Source organism: Oryzias latipes, chromosome 11 (assembly GCF_053564925.1).
Source record: "Oryzias latipes strain Hd-rR chromosome 11, Olatipes_Hd-rR_3.1".
NCBI lineage: Eukaryota > Metazoa > Chordata > Actinopteri > Beloniformes > Adrianichthyidae > Oryzias > Oryzias latipes.
This window is the reverse complement of record NC_136247.1, coordinates 13,698,623-13,719,349: the sequence shown is the minus strand read 5'-3', so window position 1 is coordinate 13,719,349 and position 20,727 is coordinate 13,698,623. Positions and strand designations below refer to the sequence as shown.

Sequence of the window (20,727 nt, the reverse complement as noted above, 5' to 3'; positions counted from 1 at the left end):
ATTTGATGTGCAGGTTAATTTACAGAAACAAATGCATTTTTGTTTGAAAAAGAATACAGGATTTAGACAAAACAGACTTTTACTGTGTCGACCTGGTTTTTTTCAGCCAGGTGTGATACTCCTATTTTTCCTCTGTGGAAATATTTGTAGCATGGTAAGATAGTTTTAAGCCAGAGCTGTATTCATCAGTCATCAAAAGTCTTCAGTTTTCTGAATTTTACTCCCACTGAATTCATTCAATTATTGTGTGGCATAAATGGTAAGTACATTGGCAAAATAACCTTGTTTCTGATTTGCAAAGTAGAGTCTTTAACTGGGCGTGTTTTCACAAAGTCTATCATAATCAGTTTTGATGTGTTTAAAGACTATGCTCAAGTCTTAAAAATACATGGTCTTTCTTTTTTACTGACTAATGCAGAGTAATTTAGTTTTGGGCTGTAATACAGAAGCTGATTATTATATGTTTTGTTGTAAAACTGCTAAACAGTGAATCACAAACAGAAGGGTATTGCGGAACCGGTTAGGTTGATATATCGGACAAATAGTGCATTTTGTGGTAAAGCACCAAATTTGGCATGGATGTATCCTAGGATCCCCTGTTTCAGAAAAGCACGATAGCCACAAGAAAAATCCAAAATGGCGGTCATTTGTAAAGATAGCAGCCATACACACCTTTGTAACAAAAATATTTAATGTCTATTTGCCCCAGTCTCAACAATATGGGCTGTTCATGCACAAAATGCGGTCTTTAAATGTGTGGGGTACCTACAGAATACTAGTATATATTTTATATATTTTAAAATCTTTGATTTTCTTATGGCTAACTTGCTTTTCTGAAAGATGGGATCCTAAGTTATCCATGCCAAATTTGGTGCTTGCACCACAAAATGCATGATTATTTCAATAACCAGCTCCATTAGTATCAGCATAAACTCTGTAGGTCCATGAGGTGTGAAAAGAAAGGATCAGTAAGCAATATGAGGCGCTCTGCAGTCTCTGCAGTCTGAACAGATGCCTTTTGTTGTGCTTTTAAATGACATTTAGGTCTCAGAAGGTAAGGCTCAATTATTTGAACTTAACCCCCCTTCCCCATTCATACTTCCAGCTTTTTATTTTTCTTGGCTTGACTTATTCTTTCTCGCTCCTTTTTCTACACCATTGTGGCTTTAATGAACTTACCACAGCCCCAGGTGGAGCCAGAGGTGCTGGGGGAAGAGGTAGATGCCAACAAGGCAGGCGCTGTGGGAGGAGACGTCTTCAATGAGGAGTATGTGACTGGAGATGTGGGCCTTAAGGAATACGACTATTCCTACAAGGACTACAGTGATCCACTTCCAGAGACTGGAAACATTGATGCCTACATGGGCCCCGCTTTGTCCGCTGTGACAGATGAGGGAGGCGTAAGTAATTTTGCTCCAATAGGGCAAAACACTAACAAAGATGAAAACAAATCAGTTTGACCAATCCTGGATCCTAGTCTTTGGGAAATTGTATTCAGTGTCTTTTCAGATGACCTGCTTGAATTTACCATTTGTCAAAAGCCATCTTGATAAGCCTTTTTTTCTTAATGCATTTAGCAGAATAAACCAGCTTAATATCTTTTATTCTTATTGGCTAATTAAACTAAAAACTTTAAACTAAAAACTTTAGATCAAGCTATCGGATAAAATTTGAAGTCTAAAATACTCTGTGCTTTTGAGTTGTGTTACTGTGAAGCAACTTTTCCCAAATTACAGCTAAATATTGGGTCAGCCTTTTACATTATTTTATCTTATACCTTGAATTTTGGATTTTAATTCTACCTTCAGGAATCATGTGAGTTTCTAAAACTTAAGTCAGGTTTGAAAAATTGTTTTTGCTATAACAGAAAACTAATTATAAAAAAAAAGATTTCAACAGCACATAAAGCAAACCTGGAAAAAATATTTGAAAAATTGGGGAAAGAAATTTGCTTTTTTGAGTATTTTGAGTAACAGAGAAATAGTTTTTTTGTACAATTTGATTAAAGCAGGATCCAACAGAGCTGTTCCAGGAAAATATGCTTTTCCATTTTCTTTTAACCTTTTGGAACCCCTTCACCTGTACCATGCTTTAGGTTCACTGATTGCCATTATGTTTTTAATTACCATCCTTCTTTAGGGCATATTTTAAATTAACAGTGGCAAACTCAATCAATCATCAGGAAACATTTATCTGAATATTTTTAAAGGACTAGAATCTGTCCCAAACTGGTTTCGTTTTGTACTTTGTTTAAAAAGTAACTGATGACCATAGAAAGTGTGCTGTTACTGTCTTAGAAACTGGCAAATTCTATTAAGCTTCAACAGAAACTTGAGCTATAACATACCCTGCATAAAAAGGCATTTAAAAGTCGAATTGACTTGAATGCCTTTTATTTATGTATTTAGGTCCAAAAGCCTAAATACAGAAACAAAAGTTCTACAAGTAATGGACCTACAATGTGGAGAAGGACTTCATGGTATTTGGAGGAAAGCTTGTGCTCCTGTGACAAACTAAAACTGTTGTCATTTCAGCCAATGTTTTTCATATGGTTTTCTGTTTCTGTATTTTCTGTGAGTATACACATGCCTCTGTAATGAATGTTCTGTGTTCTTGGCGGCTTGTGCTTTCTCTTTGTGTTCCCCAGGCTGCTGTTCGAAGCCAAAAGGGAGAGAAAGGAGAGCCCGCTATTCTAGAACCTGTGAGTTTCAGCTTGTCTATAGGCATCTTTATCTGTGCAGGTGCACTGAAATTGTTGTTGAGTTGATGAAACAATTTTAAATAACAATTTAAAAAAAAGTCACGAGGGTTCACAGTTTCTTTTCCATGTCAAAGACAGCGTCTGTAATTATGTCCTCTAACTCCCGATATTCCATTACCACGTCCATTAGAGTTTGTTTAATTCTACCTATCTAATTAAACCCAAATTTTTCTGCTATGTAATCAAAAGGGATTAAGACATTTCTTAGTGCAATACTTTAATTATTTTTTTTAGAAACTTGAAACCCCAGATCAAACCCACAGTCAAACTGGTCTTTTAAATTTTAACTTTTAAGAAATTCTGATCTACAAGTAAACCTGCAGTCTACTTGTAAAATTCTCTGCTAGAGATGTGATGATAAATCTTGTTCAATTAAAGCATTACAGTATATGCAGAGACATGTAATCTTGTTTCGCCATGGATTTTACAAGACTATAATATAACATTTAGAAATATATAATCTTTTGATAGTTTGCATCTGAATTCAGGGGTTTGATTTGGATTACCCAGCATTCTGCCTTCACCTAATCTACATTTGAAAGGTTTGTCAAAGGTGTGCAATCTATTGTAAACTTTATTTCAATGTTTAAAAGCTACTCTCTTTACTGTTATGCAAAACAAAAAAATCTTCAGTTTTTCAAGCTGTTTGTTTGCTATATTTTGTTTCATGACTTTTGCCTTGAAACACTTAAATGCAAATACAAAAAAAGCTTCTTGTCCCTATCAACCAGCAATGAAACCAACACTTTTCAGTTTTTTTTATTTATTTTGGATTTGTTTCAAACTTAGTAACCCTCCTCCAGCTTTGATTGTTTATTTTTAAACCAGATTTTTTGTTTTAGGGAATGCTGATTGATGGACCTCCAGGGCCTGAAGGGCCTGCTGTAAGTTAATCACAATTTCCTTTTAGGTTTTCTTTCTTTAATTTTATGACAAATGCAGTTTACTTAATTTTGTCATTTTACTGTGTTACTTGATTGCCAGGTTTGTAATATTTGTTTGCAGTGAGTAACAGAAATCATACAGCATGTCCCCAGCCAACAAAAATGACAAGATGTTTTCTTTTCTTTCTCAGGGTCCTACTGGACCACCTGGACCCTCTGGACCTCCTGGTTCTGTTGGTGACCCTGGAGAGAGAGTGAGTCTATTTTCTCCTTTTTTTTTTTTTTTTTTTTTTTTTTTTAGCAAATTAAGGGAACGTTTAAAGTGATGTCCCTCACCAGTTCTGCTTCTTGGTCGAACTCTGTAGATTTCCAAGCTTTTTAAAGAGGCACAATTCATTGCCTGTCTCTCCTCACACCTGCCAGCTTACCGCTCCTCCTCTCCATCCTACAGGGTCCTCCTGGAAGAGCTGGTTTGCCAGGAGCAGATGGAGTTCCTGGACCTCCTGGAACTTCAGTCATGCTACCTGTAAGTCACGCCTACTTTTTATTTATCTATTGCAAATGAATGACCTTTGGACATTTTCAGAAGTATCTCTTCATACAGTGGTTTGTTTGGGTGCTGCTAGTTTCAGTTAATCCTTAATGTTTTCACTTCTCTTTTTCAGAGAGGTTCACAGTATTTTTTCTTTTGTTTTTGCAGTTCCGCTTTGGTCAGAGTGGAGGAGATAAGGGTCCTGTTGTTTCTGCTCAGGAGGCCCAGGCAGCAGCTATCTTATCCCAGGCTAGGGTGAGTTAATGTTGTGTTCACAATTTCCAATGATGATTTGACATTAGGGTTTTGTAAAAATGGCAAGATAGGATTGCTATACAGATTTCATGCTTGCTTAAATTGTCTCAATATAGTAAAAAAAAAATATTTTCAATAAATTACATGTTTGATCTTTTTCACAAATATTTTTACATAGACCTTAAAGACATGTTGATATATTACCAGCTGTATTCCTTATTTTAAAAAAACACATAAATCTTGCACTGGTAAAGAGTTAAAGATAACAACAAAGGTGATAACATTATTTATAAAGGAACGTTCTCTTTGTCACACAGCTACAGTTCTACTTCTTAGAACAGATATTCAGATTTTACTGTCTCTAGATGGCTCTGAAAGGACCTCCTGGACCAATGGGATTCACTGGACGACCTGGACCTCTAGTATGTAAACTGATAATTAAACCTTTGTTTGAGTTTTTAAGGGTTGTTACTACCATCTATGACATATGATTCTCACAAAGAAGTCTTCATTTAACTTTTATTCCTGTTTTTCCAGAAAAGTATTTACATTTTCAGGAGTAGACTGCTGGAAATAAAAAAACACTTTTTAAAATGAGGATGTTGTCTCTTGCAGGGAAGTCCAGGAAGTCCAGGTTTGAAAGGAGAGGGTGGAGATCCTGGTCCACAGGTACGTTTTTAGCTCAACCAAACCGGACTCCTTACTTCATAATATTTTCCTGAACATTTTAGAAATGTTTTAGTATATTTTACAGTGAACTGACACATTCCACATCTCAACATCATGTTGTAATTAAACATTTCAGTCAAAAACAAGGACATTGGCAACAGACATTCACAATAGACTTCTCACCTTTATCAGGGTCCAAGAGGACCACAGGGTGTGATGGGTCCTCCAGGCAAATCAGGAAGAAGAGTGAGTGTTTCTGGTTACTGTTTGGTATATCATTTACCACCTTACACTTCATAAATTCTGATGAAAATTTTCGGCTCAAACAGGGGGTATATGTTGTCATGTTTTGTGTCAGTCCAGAAATAATTTTGCAGTTGTTTTTAAATAACATTTATTGGGCTGATGACATGATAAGTAAATCAAAGTTTCTTATCCCATCCTCTTGTCTGCTTCTGACAGGGTCGTGCTGGTGCTGATGGTGCAAGAGGAATGCCAGGAGAGCCGGGAACAAAGGTAAAGTAGAGTCTCACTTCTGTCACCTTCCCAATGACTTTATTAAGGTTTGAAAATCTTTTATGGTTGGGTTTATTTCATTTCTGTATACAACTGTTTCATTCCAGTATTATTAGATCATAAACAGAAAAACAGAAATCTTAGATTTTCATTCTTGTAAGGAAAATCACACATTTTCTCTCTGGTCCTAATCTTTTCTTGCAGGCCAATTCATAGTGACACATTGCAAATGTATCACTTCCTCTTGTAATGCACATCCACAGCTATAATGCATTCATATTTTTGCATTGTCTCCATCTCAGGGTGACCGTGGCTTTGATGGTCTTCCTGGTTTGCCTGGGGACAAAGGACACAGAGTAAGTTATACAATGGCCTTGTTGAAATAACAAAAATTGTATTTTTGACTTTAATCCCTGTTGTGAATATTTGTTTACAAGTAGGTAAAGAAATGTATAATTCTTCCTTATTTTTCTCTTTAATCTTGTCAGGGAGATTCAGGACCACTGGGACCACCAGGATCTCAAGGAGAGGACGGAGAGAGGGTACATAGATTAAAAGTCCTTTTTATGTGCTTTCTAAGTTAAAAAGCATCTTTGACTTGTAATTGTGTGTTTGTAGGGAGATGATGGGGATGTTGGACCCAGAGGACTCCCAGGTGAACCCGTGAGTGTTTCAGTGGCAATCAAACAGACTTCACACTTAAACCTTTTTTGACATCTTTATCTTGTTTGTCATGACATATAAACTGAAACTGTGATTTAAAAAAAAAAGTATGCTTGTTTGTTTTCTTTGAGGAATATCACGTCTTCTGAAATGGAGATATTGAATGAAACTGTTTTGGTTATGTTTTCTGCTTGTCCATCTTCAGGGACCTCGTGGTTTGCTTGGACCAAAAGGCCCACCTGGAATCGCTGGACCTCCTGTGAGTTAAACTATTCCAAACCAGTTCATAACTTCATAACATAGGTTCATTTTAACATTTACAGCAGGCATTTGGGCATTAAAAAAGGGTACAGGGGACAACTTTTAACACTATATGTAACATCTACAGTGGGGCAAAAAAGTATTCAGTCAGCCACCAATTGTGCAAGTTCTCCTACTTAAAAAGATGACAGGCCTGTAATTTTTATCATAGGTAAACCTCAACCATGAGAGACAAAATTAGGAAAAAAAATCAGAATATCTATCTGTCTTATTTTTAAAGAATGTATTTGTAAATTATGGTGGAAAATAAGTATTTTGTCATTAAAAATAATTCAACTCAATACTTTGTTATTTACCCTTTTGTTGGCAATAACAGCAGTCAAACGTTTTCTGAAAGTCTTCACAAGGTTTTCACAAACTGTTGCTGGTATTTTGGCCCATTCCTCCATGCAGATCTCCTCTAGAGTAGTGATGTTTTGGGGCTGTCGCTGGGCAACACAGACTTTTAACTCCCTCCAAAGATTTTCTGTGGGGTTGAGATCCGAAGACTGGCTAGGCCTTGAGGGCCTTGAAATGCTTCTTACGAAGCCACTCTTTTGTTACTGGTGCAGTGTGTTTGGGATCGTTGTCGTGTTTAAAGACCCAGCCACGTTTCATCTTTAAGGCTCTTGCTGATGGAAGGTTTTCACTCAAAAAAAGCAGCCTTATGTGATTATACACTGTTTTTTAAATGCATATACAGGGCTCCAGACTGCGAGCAATTGGTCGCATTTTGCGACCAAAATTTGAGAGACCAAAATTTGAAACGCGAGCACGTACACTCTCGCGTGATGCCTGTGTGTGAGGCGGCCACTGCGTGTGAGAAGAATAGGGAAAGCCACTGTAAGTGGCGAAAATGCGTGTAGGGGGAGGGGCCTAGAGATAATCGAGTGCGCTAAAACATCTGTGGGAAGGAAACGGAGACAAATATCACAACCTGATATGTCTGAGCTATGAGCAAGTGAACTCTTGATTCATTTTTCCGACCTGCGGCTAGTGTACCTGTGCCAGAGTGTACAGCAGGGGTCTCAAACTCGTGGCCCGCGGGCTATTTGCGGCCCCCAAGATGATATTTTGCGGTCCCCGCCTTAATATGAAGGTTTAATGTTACTGCAGCCCGCCAGTTTGTATGAATGACACTTTTTCATTGTCGTGTGCGAAGCTGACCAACCAATCACAGTCGGGTAAATGACTCTTGGGGGCGTGACAATGACAGGGTTTGAAAGCAGGACACCTGACAGCCCCCTCCCCGGACCACATTAAGGAGTTCCTTACTTTCCTTTAGAACGTATTTATTCGCTCGTAATTTTCTAAATACATGCAGTCCGTACTGAACTTTTCTCTGGGCCGCACAGAACCGGAGGAAGGTTTAGGTTTTGGTTACGGTTACGGCGGCGCATCAAACGGTTATGCACGGCAATTACGGCAGCACACCGCTCCCGCGGGAGTCGGGTCAGCTGAGGAGAATAAATGTCCCACACCTACATGCGTGACAGCTAACGGGGCTTGAACTTTAAACACGCTCGAGCAAAAACAACATTAGTTTTAGACACACTGAAAATACGTGGGGAAAATGCAACGACAGACTTGTTTGAGATGAACCAGCGCCTCGCCTGGATCGTTGGGGAGACGGGGGGGGGGGGGGGGGGGGGGGGGCTGTGAGATGAAGGCGAATCTACAGCAAGACTGAAGGAGGACAGGAAATTGGAGTTGTCCTTAACATTCAATTTAGTTTTAATATTCTTCTCCCCCTTAGTATGATTTGTGTTCTTATATATTTTATGATTATTTTAATGTTTTGTGATGTATGTAGCCTTTTTTAATGAATTGGTATTTTAAATTATTTTAATTAATCACTCCACTACAAAAACCATCAGGACACATGTCCCATAATGCATTGTTTTGTAGTCATAGGGCAGCTTTCAGTCAGTTCAGTTTTCAGCTGTGTTCGGGTAGGTTTGCCCCTTGCTCCCACCCTTTCTCGCGATATTTTTGTGATGATTGACAGTTGATGTTGGAGCAAAAACAAAAATATATGTCACACACCAGGTGATCTGCGCAGCGTTGAGTTCAACTGGGTGATCTCAAACACGGTTATTGTGCATCTTGGCTGCACCTATTTGGTGTCACAAAGATAAATTTCCATCAGTTTTCTTAACTATTCGTACTATCATGACAGCGATGGTGCTGTCAGTTTACCTTCTTGTTGCATCTTCAAAAGTGCAGATTAAAATGTGACACTGAATTTGAAACAGCACATTGTAATTTCTGCATCTATTATTAAAGTATTTATTAGTAATACAGTGGAAATTAGTAGATTTGGTTAGCATGTTGATTTACGGTATGCGCCCCTAAATTTTCTGGTTGTGCCCCTAAAATTTTCAGTTAGGGGCCACTGTGCTCCTAGTGAAAAAAGTTAGTCTGGAGCCCTGATACAGACAATATGGGATGTTACCAAGGCAGGGGAATGTAGAACAGCAGAAACGTCACTGCATGTCAGCTGATATGTACCGTACATGTAGTATTTTAGTCACACGATCAACTGAGTTGTATTATAATTGGTGTAAACCTGTAAATCTTTTGCTTATTCTCCTTTCTTAGGGTGTACGAGGAAATGATGGACCCCATGGTCCTAAGGGAAATTTGGTAAGTAGTAGTAACAATGGCATAATATCATTATTCCTGTCATTTTTACTACTTAACATCAAAAAGTGTATTTTCTCTCATTTTCTTCTCCGTTTTGACTTGCTTTTTACATTAGTGGCGGCTGCGTCATTTTTTCTCTTTGTATTTCAGGGTCCTCAAGGAGAGCCAGGACCGCCTGGGCAGCAAGGAACTCCAGGAACTCAGGTAAGACTGCCAAATATACCCTTAGAATATTTATATTCTAAGGAACTCTGTAAAAATACACACCTGCTAAAAGTGCTCATGTCTGCTTTGTGCCAGTATCAGTTCAAATTTAACAGAACTCTCAGTACATCTATAATTACATTAGTTCAATAAAGTTCATAGTGTCTGTATTATTAACTGAATTCTGAGGTTCTTCTATTATCAGACACAGTTGTGTTTTGTTTGTTTTTTTATAATTACATTTCTTTTCATTGCATCATTATTTTGCACGACAACTATTCCCCATTTTTCTTTTTGTCCAACCATTGTCCTTTCTCAAGACATGGCAGATGTTTTTACATTGTTTGTGATGGCAACATAGCTGGATTTATTCTTTTGGCTGAATATGGGTTTTGATTGCTTTGAAGTAAAAATAATTTTTGGAAGCTGATAGTCCATATTGGGCGTCAAGAATGCTTTTAGTCCATTCTTGACATGCTTTTAGCATATGATGTTCACACAGCACTGTTGCTACATTGTAGTAGCGCATGTCTGCCACATACAGTTGGAAAAGGTTTGGTGCAAAATATCAAACAGTTCAAATCTTGCAAATCTTGCTCCAGGCTTTTACTTTCACAGCTCTCCTCTGATATATATAAGACTTGGTGTCATATAATTCCCCTATATAATTGTTTTTTCCTCCATGATTAATAATCCAATGGTTGGCACTTCCGTGAATGAAAGGAAACGCCACCCATCTGTCACTACCAAATTCTAATTCCTGATTGGTCAAAGTTCGACTAATTTAACCTTAAACGTTTTGTACATAAAACCTGAAAACTGTCACAGAAACTTGCGTAGCTCTACATGAACGCCAGAGTTTTGTACGTGGAAGCCCAAAATGCACATACATGCACATTGACGCGATAAAATGCTCACATATGTTGACATGCACTCTTGTCTTAAATTGGAACATCTCCGATATGCTATAAAGGGCTCAGCACACACCTTTTTCAAATCCTGAAAACCTTTTTTAGACCATGCAAAAAAGTCTAAATAAAGACAGCAATTGTATAAAAATGATGACCACTCCATGCTATCGTTTGGACGATGGTATATTTTTGCAAAAAATTCAATGATTTGTTTTTTTGTTTTGTTTGTTTGTTTGTTTGTTTTTGGGAGTTTTTTTCTCTTTTGTGTGGGAACTGCTAAAAATTAAAGACTGTTGTACTTTGACTTGTGAAACTCTAATAAAAATGAAAGTGTTAAAATGTGCACATATGTGCAATTACAAAGACTTTAAGGTCTATGTTTAACCTCACACCTATTTTATTTTTAGCTATTTTACCAAGATACAATGATCATGTTAAAATGCAAGAGTGCATTCCTTTTATGTAGACAGAACGTTCTTTTTTGTGTGTTGCAGGGAATGCCTGGACCTCAGGGAGCTATTGGACCTCATGGAGAGAAAGTAAAAGACCATAAACATGTTTTTTAAACATGTCATAACCATACCCGACAGTACATTTTATAGGAGCGCACGGGTTTATAATATTTTCATTAGTTTGCACTCTCTAACTCCAAGGTACAAATGAACCTTAAGGAGATTTGGTTGTTAAAATTGTAATTGCAGAAACATCTTCCTAAAAATAATTTTAGCCGTCATCAGCATGACTGAACATAGAAAATCTCTGGACTTAACTTATTATTATTTTCAGTCACAAAAGATAAAGTCAAGTTACACAAAACTACAATACAAAGTGAAATAAATATCCAATTGCAGAATTTATATTATAAAGTTAAATGTTTATAGCATGCAATTAAAAGTAAAACGATGAGTTTCCACTTTGATTGTCATTGTGTAATTTGTACTTGTTTATTTTACACTACCTTACACCACTATCAGCCTTTTACTACAGATGTATTGACATGTTATAGCAGAAAAAAACTTAGATTTAATAGTAATAAGAGTGATTCAGTTGGTAATAGCTCTTGTTTACAATGGTTGACTGCCAGAGTTTACAGCGGTGCTAAAATAATCTTATCCAGCATTCGTACAGTATATTACTTGTGTATTTTTATGCTTAAACAAGTGATTATGAGTGTTGTAAAAGCTACCAATGTTAAATGGAACTGCTTTGTCACAAGCACAACAAAATTCTGTCAGGCCCTGATTTGTCAAACTCTAGGAAAAAATGTCCTTGACTGCCTGCATTTATTTAACTTCAAACCATAAAAACTATCAGGGTTTGCCCACTGATCTTATTTTGTACTCACTAGCAAATAAAACTGCAAACTCATATTTTTAGCCAACAGAAATTATTTGTAAGGCAAATAACTTTAAAAAAGCTGACAACCTTGTCTCTCTCCAGGGTCCCACTGGAAAACCAGGTTTGCCAGGAATGCCTGGAGCTGATGGCCCACCTGTATGTTTGTTTCTCTGTTATTAATTTTTGCTATGATTGCTGATGTACATCTAGTGCACCAGCATTGCATATCTTTCCTAATTCCAAAGTGCTCTTGTTTTCCCCTCAGGGTCACCCAGGAAAGGAAGGGCCTCCTGGTACCAAAGGGAACCAGGTGGGTGTCCGTTTTAAACGTTTCCTCATCAACATATTATTATTAATCAAAGAGGACTTTATTACTTCTACTAGTGTTATTTAAAAACATGTTTTTCTAATTGCTTAACTTATTTTTAATGTTGATTTTGTTTTTGATCCAAAATTATACAATAATATTAGCACCTCTGTTGTGTTTTTACAGTAACTTTATCCCTCTATGTTTGATCTTGTCCAGGGTCCCAATGGTCCTCAGGGAGCTATTGGTTATCCTGGCCCTCGAGGCATCAAGGTCAGTTTACACAGTTATTTAGGCAACTTGAAAGTTGATTTTCCTATTTGGAAAATTTGATGTTGCATGCCTAAACATATTTTTTAAATGAAAAACTTTTTTTTCAATCTTTATTAAAAGTATCTTTTTGGTTACAGGGAGCTCAAGGAATCCGGGGGCTAAAAGGCCACAAGGGAGAGAAGGTCAACATCTTATTACACTTTAATGCTTTCAACATCTTCCCAGTTATTCACATTTATAACTTTTGAATCTTAAAAATGTTTTTGCTTTTTAGGGAGAAGATGGTTTCCCAGGAATTAAAGGAGATTTTGGTGTCAAAGGAGAAAGGGTAAAATTATGGATTAACTATTTGTTTTTACTACTAACTGTTGATCGACCAATAACACATGATTTTTTTATATTACTCTTCAAAATCCTTGCTCCATCTAAATCAGCATCTTCATTTAATATTTTTATTCTAATTGTGTCTCTATTGTCTCTCTCACTTGCAGGGTGAGGCTGGCTTACCAGGACCAAGAGGGGAAGATGGTCCTGAAGGGCCCAAGGGCCGTGTCGGACCGCCCGGTGAGATTGGACCAATTGGAACTGTTGGAGAAAAGGTATGGCTTAAAACTGAAAGCAACATGACATTTTTGATTTGATTTGAAATTGTTTATTTCAAGCACTCAAATAATAATAGTACACAAAAACAATACCATCATCAGTTATACATTCATACATTGACGAATCAAACTTAGGATAATTAGACATATTAATAAATATTGCTTGAAAGAGAGTGGAAGGAAGTTCATTTATATAATCCTACCCCTGTTATACCGTAACCATTTTATTACATGATTTATCATTATCCGGTTCCTAGCTTTTATCAGACAGAATTAAGAATCCTGAAGTATCAATAAAGCACATGACAAAGATGAATTACTTAAATTATTAAGGAAAAAATGACTATTTTAGAAATCAACATAGCAAATGCAGATCAGTTATCAAAATATATGCAGATTATGTTACTTGTAAAGGTCATGTATATGATTGAAAAAATAATACTATATCAGTAAAATAGACATATAACACTGTTGCGAAAATCTTCATAGCAAAAATTGATCAAGTATCAAAAGTTAAAATATGTGCAAAATTATGTTACATTAGGAAAAATCATGAATCAATTTTTCAGTTGTTTGAGCAAGTGAAGTAATATCATTAGAAATCAATCAATTTAACCATTTTCAATAATTGAAAGATATGACAACATAGTAGGGTTACTGTAGATTCTTTCACCAAAATATCACAGCAAAACTATGCTGCAATGAAATTCCCAAAAAGGTGATACATTTCCTGGGTGGGGTGACGATTTTTCCGTACTTACTTTTCAATTGTCCTTTTACTGTGACTGGGATGGGAGTTGCTGCCAGGAAAGATTGTGCCACATCATAACATATCTCCCACCTGCGAGATGTATTATTCAAAGTATCCATTTAAATGTCCTTTTTTGTTTGAATTATGGTGAATATATAAAGAGAAATGATGCATCATCCCTGAAAACAGATGATTCACTCCAGAAACTGACCAAAGCACAGCCATCTGTGATGTTCAACCAAGGGGCAAATGCCACAAATATTTTGGAGGAAGCATATAGCAAAGGCTTTTATGTCTAAAACAGACTTTGGAAAATGCCTTTTAGGTAATGCGTAAAGTTGTCTTTGTGCCTAAACAGAATTTTTACCAAAAAGTTTTAAATACAAGAACTTGTAAAAAACGTGAACTTTGTAGCACTTAAACAATAGTTTGAGGGAAATCATTTGCACCTGGACTGCAGAGATTCAGAGTTTAAAAAAACACGTTTTTGCTTGGTCATTAAATTAGCAACGCTGTTTTTGTAGATCTTTTTTAGAAGTAAGAGACCCTTGCTTTAACACAGAATTTTCACCAAACACATGTATTTTAGTTTAATTATAAATGTAGCTCTGGTACAATCTTAAGAATAAAAATTCAATCAGATGACATAATTAAATATGACACCAAAGCATTATGAGCATAGGTTTTTCTTTTTTTTTTTAAATTATGCGATTAGATTTCCCATTTTATCACGTCAAACTTAGTAGCTATTTTATGTTAAAAAAGGTTGCTGTTTTTGTTTAGTTTTGTTGCAGTTTCTTGTTTTCCACTTGACCAAGAAGTCAACACACTGATAGCATTTGGGATTAGTGACTTTTTCATCATGTTTTTCCAGGGTAAACTTGGTGTTCCTGGACTTCCTGGATATCCTGGAAGACAAGGACCAAAGGTACAAAATAGAGACACAGTTGTCAAGGACACAAACTTACTCACTATGAAAAGAATCTTGTTTATATTTGTTTTCCATTTTGATTGTAAGTAAAATTGGTAATGATATTTTAATCCTTTTTTAGGGGTCACTGGGTTTCCCTGGTTTCCCGGGTTCAAACGGCGAGAAGGGAACAAGGGTGAGAAACCAATTCGCGGAGTGATTTTGTCTTACAGTTTCCAATTTATATCTCACTATAAGCAATGAGAGCTAATTGAGCAACAAAATTGATGAAGGAGATAGAGTTGAATGTTTTCATATTCATTTGTCTTTTTTCTTTTTTTGCGTCAGGGTGTTTCTGGAAAACAAGGACCAAGAGGACAAAGAGGGCCAACGGTATTTTTTCTCTTTTGCCTGTTTCAGAGCTTTTGAAAGAAAAGAATATGCAAAAATGAAAGTTTGATGTCATAAAGGTAAACAAAGATGTGCTGTTTTTAAAGTATGTACTGATTCTTTAAGCAGTTATCCAGTAATTGATCAACAGATTTGTTTACCTGTTCAGATGTTAATATGACTTATAATACATGAACACAATACAGTATAATGCATAGAAAAAGAATCCTAACGAATAACACTTAATGTTGTTATGCACATTATTTTTGTTACCATAAAACTACATATTATTGTTAGTAGCGTCAAACATAAAATGAAATGTTTAAACCATTTAAAAGATGCATTTATAAAGAAGCATATGTGAAAACACTAAAATGCAGTTTTAACCACTATCAGGGACCCAGAGGACAAAGAGGACCAAGGGGAGCCACTGGAAAAGCAGGAGCCAAGGTATTCTCACTGCACTCAATTTCTTATCATTTTCTTAAAGGTTAGTGATTTTTTTTTTGCCATTGCTTGTGATGTTCCTGTTATGTCATTCTCTTCTTTGCATTCATTAGTTTTTTGATGTGAAGTGCTGTTAACCATGTTATCTTGTTTCCTTTTAGGGAACGTCTGGCAGTGATGGCCCCCCTGGTCCTCCCGGAGAAAGGGTAAACATTTCTTCTTTGTGATTTAACCATCACAGTAACTTTCTTTTCATTTTGCGGCTTGTCTGATAGATGACTGCATGTATGTCTGTCTATTGTTGACACTTATTTGTTGTCTCATCAGGGATTGCCTGGGCCTCAAGGAGCCAATGGTTTCCCAGGACCAAAAGGACCTCCTGTAAGAAAATGCTGTATTGTCTAGTTCTCTTAAATGTGAAAAAAGGCTGAAGTAGACAAAGTAAAAAACTACTTTGGTTAAAATTCCAATACTTCTGCCAAGTAAGATCATTCGCTTTAAGTCAAAGTGCAAAATTATCTGCCAGAAGATTAAGTTACAAAAGCTTTTTCAGTCATGTTTTGAAGTCTCCAAAATAAATGATGTTGCTATTCATTCATTATCATCATAGCTGCAAAAATGATCAGAAATAGGAAACATTTGTGGGGAAAAGTCCATTGCTTGAGAAAGTTCCAACTTTTTTCTAGTCGTTTTAATGTTGGGTTGTGGATAACATGTAGGCAGTGAATCACTTTGAAGGATTGACGTTTGTATGTGAATGTTTCCCCTTCTTTATATATGGTTTCATTAATGTTTTGTTGCTTTGATTCAAAATAACATTACAGGGACCTCCAGGAAAGGACGGACTTCCTGGACATCCTGGGCAAAGAGGAGAAGTTGTAAGTTAGACTTTTAAAATGATCCCAGTGAGGGAACTGGTAATAATATTCTATTTAGATAATTAGATTTTGAATTTTGAAGTCTGGCTTCTGGAGTTGACCGTGAAAACCAACACTGCTGAACTCACTGGACTATTTTTATATTTTGAAAAAGAAAGTCAAATTTCTGGACTAAAATAACCCTTTTAACTTTGTACAGCAGACACTCCTTAGTTTTTGCAACTCACTTGCTATGCGATCAGCCCGGTGCATGGTTATTCATTTTATTTAAGGTCACATGTGTGAGTGGATTGGTGTATACCTAATCATTTATTCATGTTGGATTTTTATTGTCTTTATTTGTTCTTTCCTTTCTTTATTGATCCGACTGGGCTGCTATTTATCAAATGTTGCAGATGTTAAGTAACAAATTGTAATTCCTAATACTTATTGGAATAAAAAAATACTACTACTGATATTATTCTTACTGATAAAATTTGAGGAATATTTTGAACTAAATTCCAGTTTGCATTAACACACGTGATTGGCTTTTTTTAACCTCCTCTTCAGACTGAAGTGACATGTAGACATTGTGCTGATTCGGAGAATTGCTTTTAGAGAATCATGATGTTTGATCCTAACAGCTTAGTGAAGATTTTGTTGATTATTCAACTTTGCTCTCACAGGGCTTCCAAGGTAAAATGGGGCCACCTGGACCTCCTGGGGTTGTTGGACCTCAAGTAAGTTATTTCATTCTTCTACTTTTCTTTTTAAACCCAGTTACATAGCACTAAAACTTGTCTTGCTCTCTTTTTTGCTTTCTTTTCACCACCATCACAAATGCTTTGTTGCTTTCACTTTTGTTTTTCTCTGATCTCTTCTGCTTCCACATTCCATCCCTTCAGGGACCATCGGGAGAGACAGGCCCAATGGGTGAGCGTGGCCATCCAGGACCTCCAGGTCCACCAGGGGAGCAGGGACTGTCTGGTCCCTCAGGAAAAGAAGGCACCAAGGGGGATCCTGGACCCCCAGGAGGACCTGGAAAAGATGGTCCCCCAGGATTGAGAGGCTTTCCCGGAGAGAGAGGACTGCCTGGGACCCCTGTAAGTAAAATGAAAATTATAGTTTTCTTTACCAAGCTATTAAAAATTGATAAACACTGCTTTATAAAATGACCTCACATGAAAATCGAGTGATAAAGATAAAGATAAAGTGCACTACAGTTGCAGGAGAGTTCATAAGAAATAGGAACACTGATGTATGTGTTTATAGCATTGTCTGTTACAGAGGAATTAGGTGAAGGTGTGGAAATGCAACTAAACTAGTGACAAATTTTTATTTCTATTTTCATGTAAAAATCTTAATGTTTGATAATAATTTAATAATTTCTGTCACAGATAAAAAATTAGCTTAAAGTTCAGTTACTTTATTAGTTTTTACATTTTCTTTTTCATGTTTTTGAATTAAAAACCTTTTGGTCAATGTTAGATGAATGTGTCTTCATTTGTTCTGTTGTTTTCCTTCAGGGTGGAGGAGGACTAAAAGGAAGTGAAGGCCCTGCTGGACCTCCTGGACCTGCTGTATGTTTAAAACCATCTCACAATATAACTACCTTTGTTGCTTAAATGGTCAAATCCAGCTGGCCTTTCTAGTCATTAAGATTTTAACTGTCTGCACATGTTTTTGTGTTTTTGCTTGATTGCTTCTTTTTCATTTTTCATGCATCAGTTTACTACATTTTACAAAGGTAAACTTCTGCTGCAACTGACTTATTTATTTCTCCAGGGCTCTCCTGGTGAGAGGGGACAAGCTGGACCTGGTGGACCAGTTGGTGCTCCTGGAAGACCTGGCCCTCAGGGGCCACCTGGACCAGCTGGAGAGAAGGGAGTTCCAGTGAGTTATTAATGACATCTATATCAATCATTATGCATATTTAGGTTGAAAAAAATAAAATAATGAATGCATTTTTTTTTCTTTTTTGCCCAAGGGAGAAAAAGGCCCTATTGGCCCAGCGGGTCGGGACGGACTACAAGGGCCAGTGGGTCTACCTGGCCCTGCTGGACCACCTGGGGTACCTGGAGAAGATGGAGACAAGGCCAGTAACTAAATCAAAGTGCCAACACCTCAGTGACATTCATTAGACATAGATACTCCTATGAAAAGTAGCTTCATTGTATGGCTGTGACTGTAAAAGAAAATGATTTTTTTTTTTTTGCTGCAGGGTGAGGTTGGAGAGCATGGTCAGAAAGGAGCCAAAGGAGGAAAAGGGGAACATGTGAGTGTTGATCAGAAACTAGTTTAAAATGTTATGTCATTGACGCAAATGTAAGGCTTTAAAGATAAATATATTCTTTACTCTATTTATCTTTATGTGTTGGTATTTCCCAGAAGCTGTTGGTTATGGTCTCTGTTTTTGCTTTTTGTTATCAGGGTCCTCCTGGACCACCTGGACCTGGAGGTCCTGTTGGCCAACCTGGTCCTGCAGTGAGTAATATCATAGCTACAAAATGTTGTTTTTATTTTTTTATTTATGTCCATTTGAACTTATGGCATCACTTTTTTCATTCTTCAATGAATTCATGGGGTTTAGGGGGCTGATGGAGAGCTTGGACCAAGGGGCCAGCAGGGGCCGTTTGGAGCTAAAGGTGATGAAGGCTCTAGAGGATTCCCAGGTGCTCCAGGACCCATTGGACTTCAGGTGAATCAAAAACTGTTTCAAAACCAGATTTCTTCAAATACTTCAGACTTCTATGTTATTGTTGAGAAGGAGGATGGTGGACACGGTCTTTAGTATAACCTCTCCCCGTCTAACCTGCAGGGACTCCCAGGACCCTCGGGCGAGAAGGGAGAGACTGGAGATGTTGGACCTCTTGTGAGTTTGGAAAAAAACATGATTACTATGATTTCTGCTAAAAATCATCCAAAATTAAAAAAACAAACCTTTTGAAATTTCAGGGTCCTCCAGGCCCTCCAGGACCACGTGGCCCAGCTGGACCTAATGGAGCTGATGTGAGTTTTTGAACTAATGAAAAGTATTTCAGAACTTTTACTCTTCATTTTCAAACTACGTTAAATGGTTTGAATTAAAACTGGTCCAAGAGCAGAAAAGGTTCATGAAACATCCACCCATCATTGTTACTGAAGATTCAACAAAATGTTTTACTAAGTTGTAATTTGGCATGAAAACATTTATAAATGTAATTATCCGGTAATTAAATGTTTAGCAACACAATTACATGTTTGAGTTTTTGTATGTTTTTGTTTCCAGGGCCCTCAAGGTCCTCCTGGTGGTTTGGGTAATCCTGGACCTATTGGAGAGAAGGTGCAGGATTAGAAACTTTATTTTTAAGTTTGACGGTTTTTAAACAATTATGAATGAATGATCAACTGTTTGCCCTGCAGGGAGAGCCTGGTGAGTCTGGTCCACCTGGAGTAGTAGGAGAGCCTGGAAAGAAGGTGAGTCCTTGACTGCTTCATCCAAAGTCTTTGATAATAAGGATGTTGCACTGGTATCCATTACACAGGAAAGAGCTGCATGGTTCTGTTGACAGGGTCCTCGTGGAGAACGTGGAGAGAAGGGAGAGGCCGGACAACCTGGAACCCCTGGACCTGCTGGAGGACGAGGACGCCCTGGAGACGATGGACCCAAAGGAAACCCGGTATGAGGCCCACCATAAAACACTGTGGGTCTCATATGTATGTGGAAAACTCCCAGATTAATTAAGAGATTTTCTTGTGTCTAAAACAGGGTCCTGTTGGTTTCCCCGGAGATCCTGGTCCAACTGGTGAGGTTGGACCCAGAGTAAGTACCGGTCTCTTAAAAAATATCATCAAACCACCTGTTTATGTCCAGGAAGACATTTTGCCTAAGAGAATAATATTAAGAAAATGACAAATGAGGCTGTCTTGACTTTTTTAGGGTCAGGATGGCGCCAAAGGAGAAAGAGGAGAGGATGGTGAACAAGGGGAAGCCGTAAGTCATAAAATGCAAATTTTCAGCTTTTAGGATCTAATTGCATTTCAGTCTCCTCACTGCATCCCTCTGTGGTTGTAACAGGGCTCCCCAGGACCTCCTGGTGAAAATGGACCACCTGGCCCCCTAGGAAAGAGGGTAATCTGAACATTTGATGCTGCATCTTAGAAATACTTTGATGCCAACAGCTACGATGGATTTCTCCATCATACACCGATCAGACAAATTTTAGACAATGCCTCTAAAATGCAAAGAAACTGTTTGAATGTTGGCTATAATTACCCATAATCCTGTCAAATTCTTTGATTTGCATTTGTTACATCATGTGTTTCATTTCCAGGGACCTGCTGGAACAAGAGGACCAGAGGGGCGTCAAGGAGAGAAAGGAACTAAAGTGAGTGTTCAGTTTTTTTTAACACTATTTTTGGATTCTTCACGACTGCTGATCATTTTAATTTTGTTCTTGAAGAAATATGGAATTGTCTTGTTTGTTGTCTTGTCAAAATTGTCTTGTTTACTGACAGGCAGAATCTGATTC

General features: G+C 37.3%; 1 protein-coding gene across 6 annotated transcripts in view; it reads left to right on the top strand.

Moving 5' to 3' along the window:
* col11a2 (collagen, type XI, alpha 2) overlaps positions 1 to 20,727 on the top strand; it is a 46,245-nt gene that overhangs the window by 19,173 nt on the left and 6,345 nt on the right. For 4 of the 6 annotated variants that reach the window (XM_023959924.2, XM_023959923.2, XM_023959921.2 and 1 more), the window contains 47 exons: positions 1,185 to 1,400; positions 2,648 to 2,701; positions 3,604 to 3,645; positions 3,837 to 3,899; positions 4,097 to 4,171; positions 4,346 to 4,432; positions 4,798 to 4,854; positions 5,048 to 5,101; positions 5,294 to 5,347; positions 5,564 to 5,617; positions 5,920 to 5,973; positions 6,106 to 6,159; positions 6,236 to 6,280; positions 6,486 to 6,539; positions 9,182 to 9,226; positions 9,377 to 9,430; positions 10,836 to 10,880; positions 11,782 to 11,835; positions 11,945 to 11,989; positions 12,206 to 12,259; positions 12,397 to 12,441; positions 12,534 to 12,587; positions 12,751 to 12,858; positions 14,487 to 14,540; positions 14,665 to 14,718; positions 14,871 to 14,915; positions 15,309 to 15,362; positions 15,521 to 15,565; positions 15,687 to 15,740; positions 16,184 to 16,237; positions 16,903 to 16,956; positions 17,122 to 17,319; positions 17,743 to 17,796; positions 18,002 to 18,109; positions 18,204 to 18,311; positions 18,438 to 18,491; positions 18,647 to 18,700; positions 18,807 to 18,914; positions 19,035 to 19,088; positions 19,172 to 19,225; positions 19,485 to 19,538; positions 19,619 to 19,672; positions 19,768 to 19,875; positions 19,965 to 20,018; positions 20,136 to 20,189; positions 20,274 to 20,327; positions 20,530 to 20,583. In XM_023959924.2, coding sequence (XP_023815692.1) covers positions 1,185 to 1,400; positions 2,648 to 2,701; positions 3,604 to 3,645; positions 3,837 to 3,899; positions 4,097 to 4,171; positions 4,346 to 4,432; positions 4,798 to 4,854; positions 5,048 to 5,101; positions 5,294 to 5,347; positions 5,564 to 5,617; positions 5,920 to 5,973; positions 6,106 to 6,159; positions 6,236 to 6,280; positions 6,486 to 6,539; positions 9,182 to 9,226; positions 9,377 to 9,430; positions 10,836 to 10,880; positions 11,782 to 11,835; positions 11,945 to 11,989; positions 12,206 to 12,259; positions 12,397 to 12,441; positions 12,534 to 12,587; positions 12,751 to 12,858; positions 14,487 to 14,540; positions 14,665 to 14,718; positions 14,871 to 14,915; positions 15,309 to 15,362; positions 15,521 to 15,565; positions 15,687 to 15,740; positions 16,184 to 16,237; positions 16,903 to 16,956; positions 17,122 to 17,319; positions 17,743 to 17,796; positions 18,002 to 18,109; positions 18,204 to 18,311; positions 18,438 to 18,491; positions 18,647 to 18,700; positions 18,807 to 18,914; positions 19,035 to 19,088; positions 19,172 to 19,225; positions 19,485 to 19,538; positions 19,619 to 19,672; positions 19,768 to 19,875; positions 19,965 to 20,018; positions 20,136 to 20,189; positions 20,274 to 20,327; positions 20,530 to 20,583 — 3,105 coding nt within the window. The remainder of the gene's footprint in view (positions 1 to 1,184; positions 1,401 to 2,647; positions 2,702 to 3,603; positions 3,646 to 3,836; positions 3,900 to 4,096; positions 4,172 to 4,345; positions 4,433 to 4,797; positions 4,855 to 5,047; positions 5,102 to 5,293; positions 5,348 to 5,563; positions 5,618 to 5,919; positions 5,974 to 6,105; positions 6,160 to 6,235; positions 6,281 to 6,485; positions 6,540 to 9,181; positions 9,227 to 9,376; positions 9,431 to 10,835; positions 10,881 to 11,781; positions 11,836 to 11,944; positions 11,990 to 12,205; positions 12,260 to 12,396; positions 12,442 to 12,533; positions 12,588 to 12,750; positions 12,859 to 14,486; positions 14,541 to 14,664; positions 14,719 to 14,870; positions 14,916 to 15,308; positions 15,363 to 15,520; positions 15,566 to 15,686; positions 15,741 to 16,183; positions 16,238 to 16,902; positions 16,957 to 17,121; positions 17,320 to 17,742; positions 17,797 to 18,001; positions 18,110 to 18,203; positions 18,312 to 18,437; positions 18,492 to 18,646; positions 18,701 to 18,806; positions 18,915 to 19,034; positions 19,089 to 19,171; positions 19,226 to 19,484; positions 19,539 to 19,618; positions 19,673 to 19,767; positions 19,876 to 19,964; positions 20,019 to 20,135; positions 20,190 to 20,273; positions 20,328 to 20,529; positions 20,584 to 20,727) is intronic. The other 2 variants (XM_023959925.2, XM_023959922.2) reach the window with 1 other exon arrangement.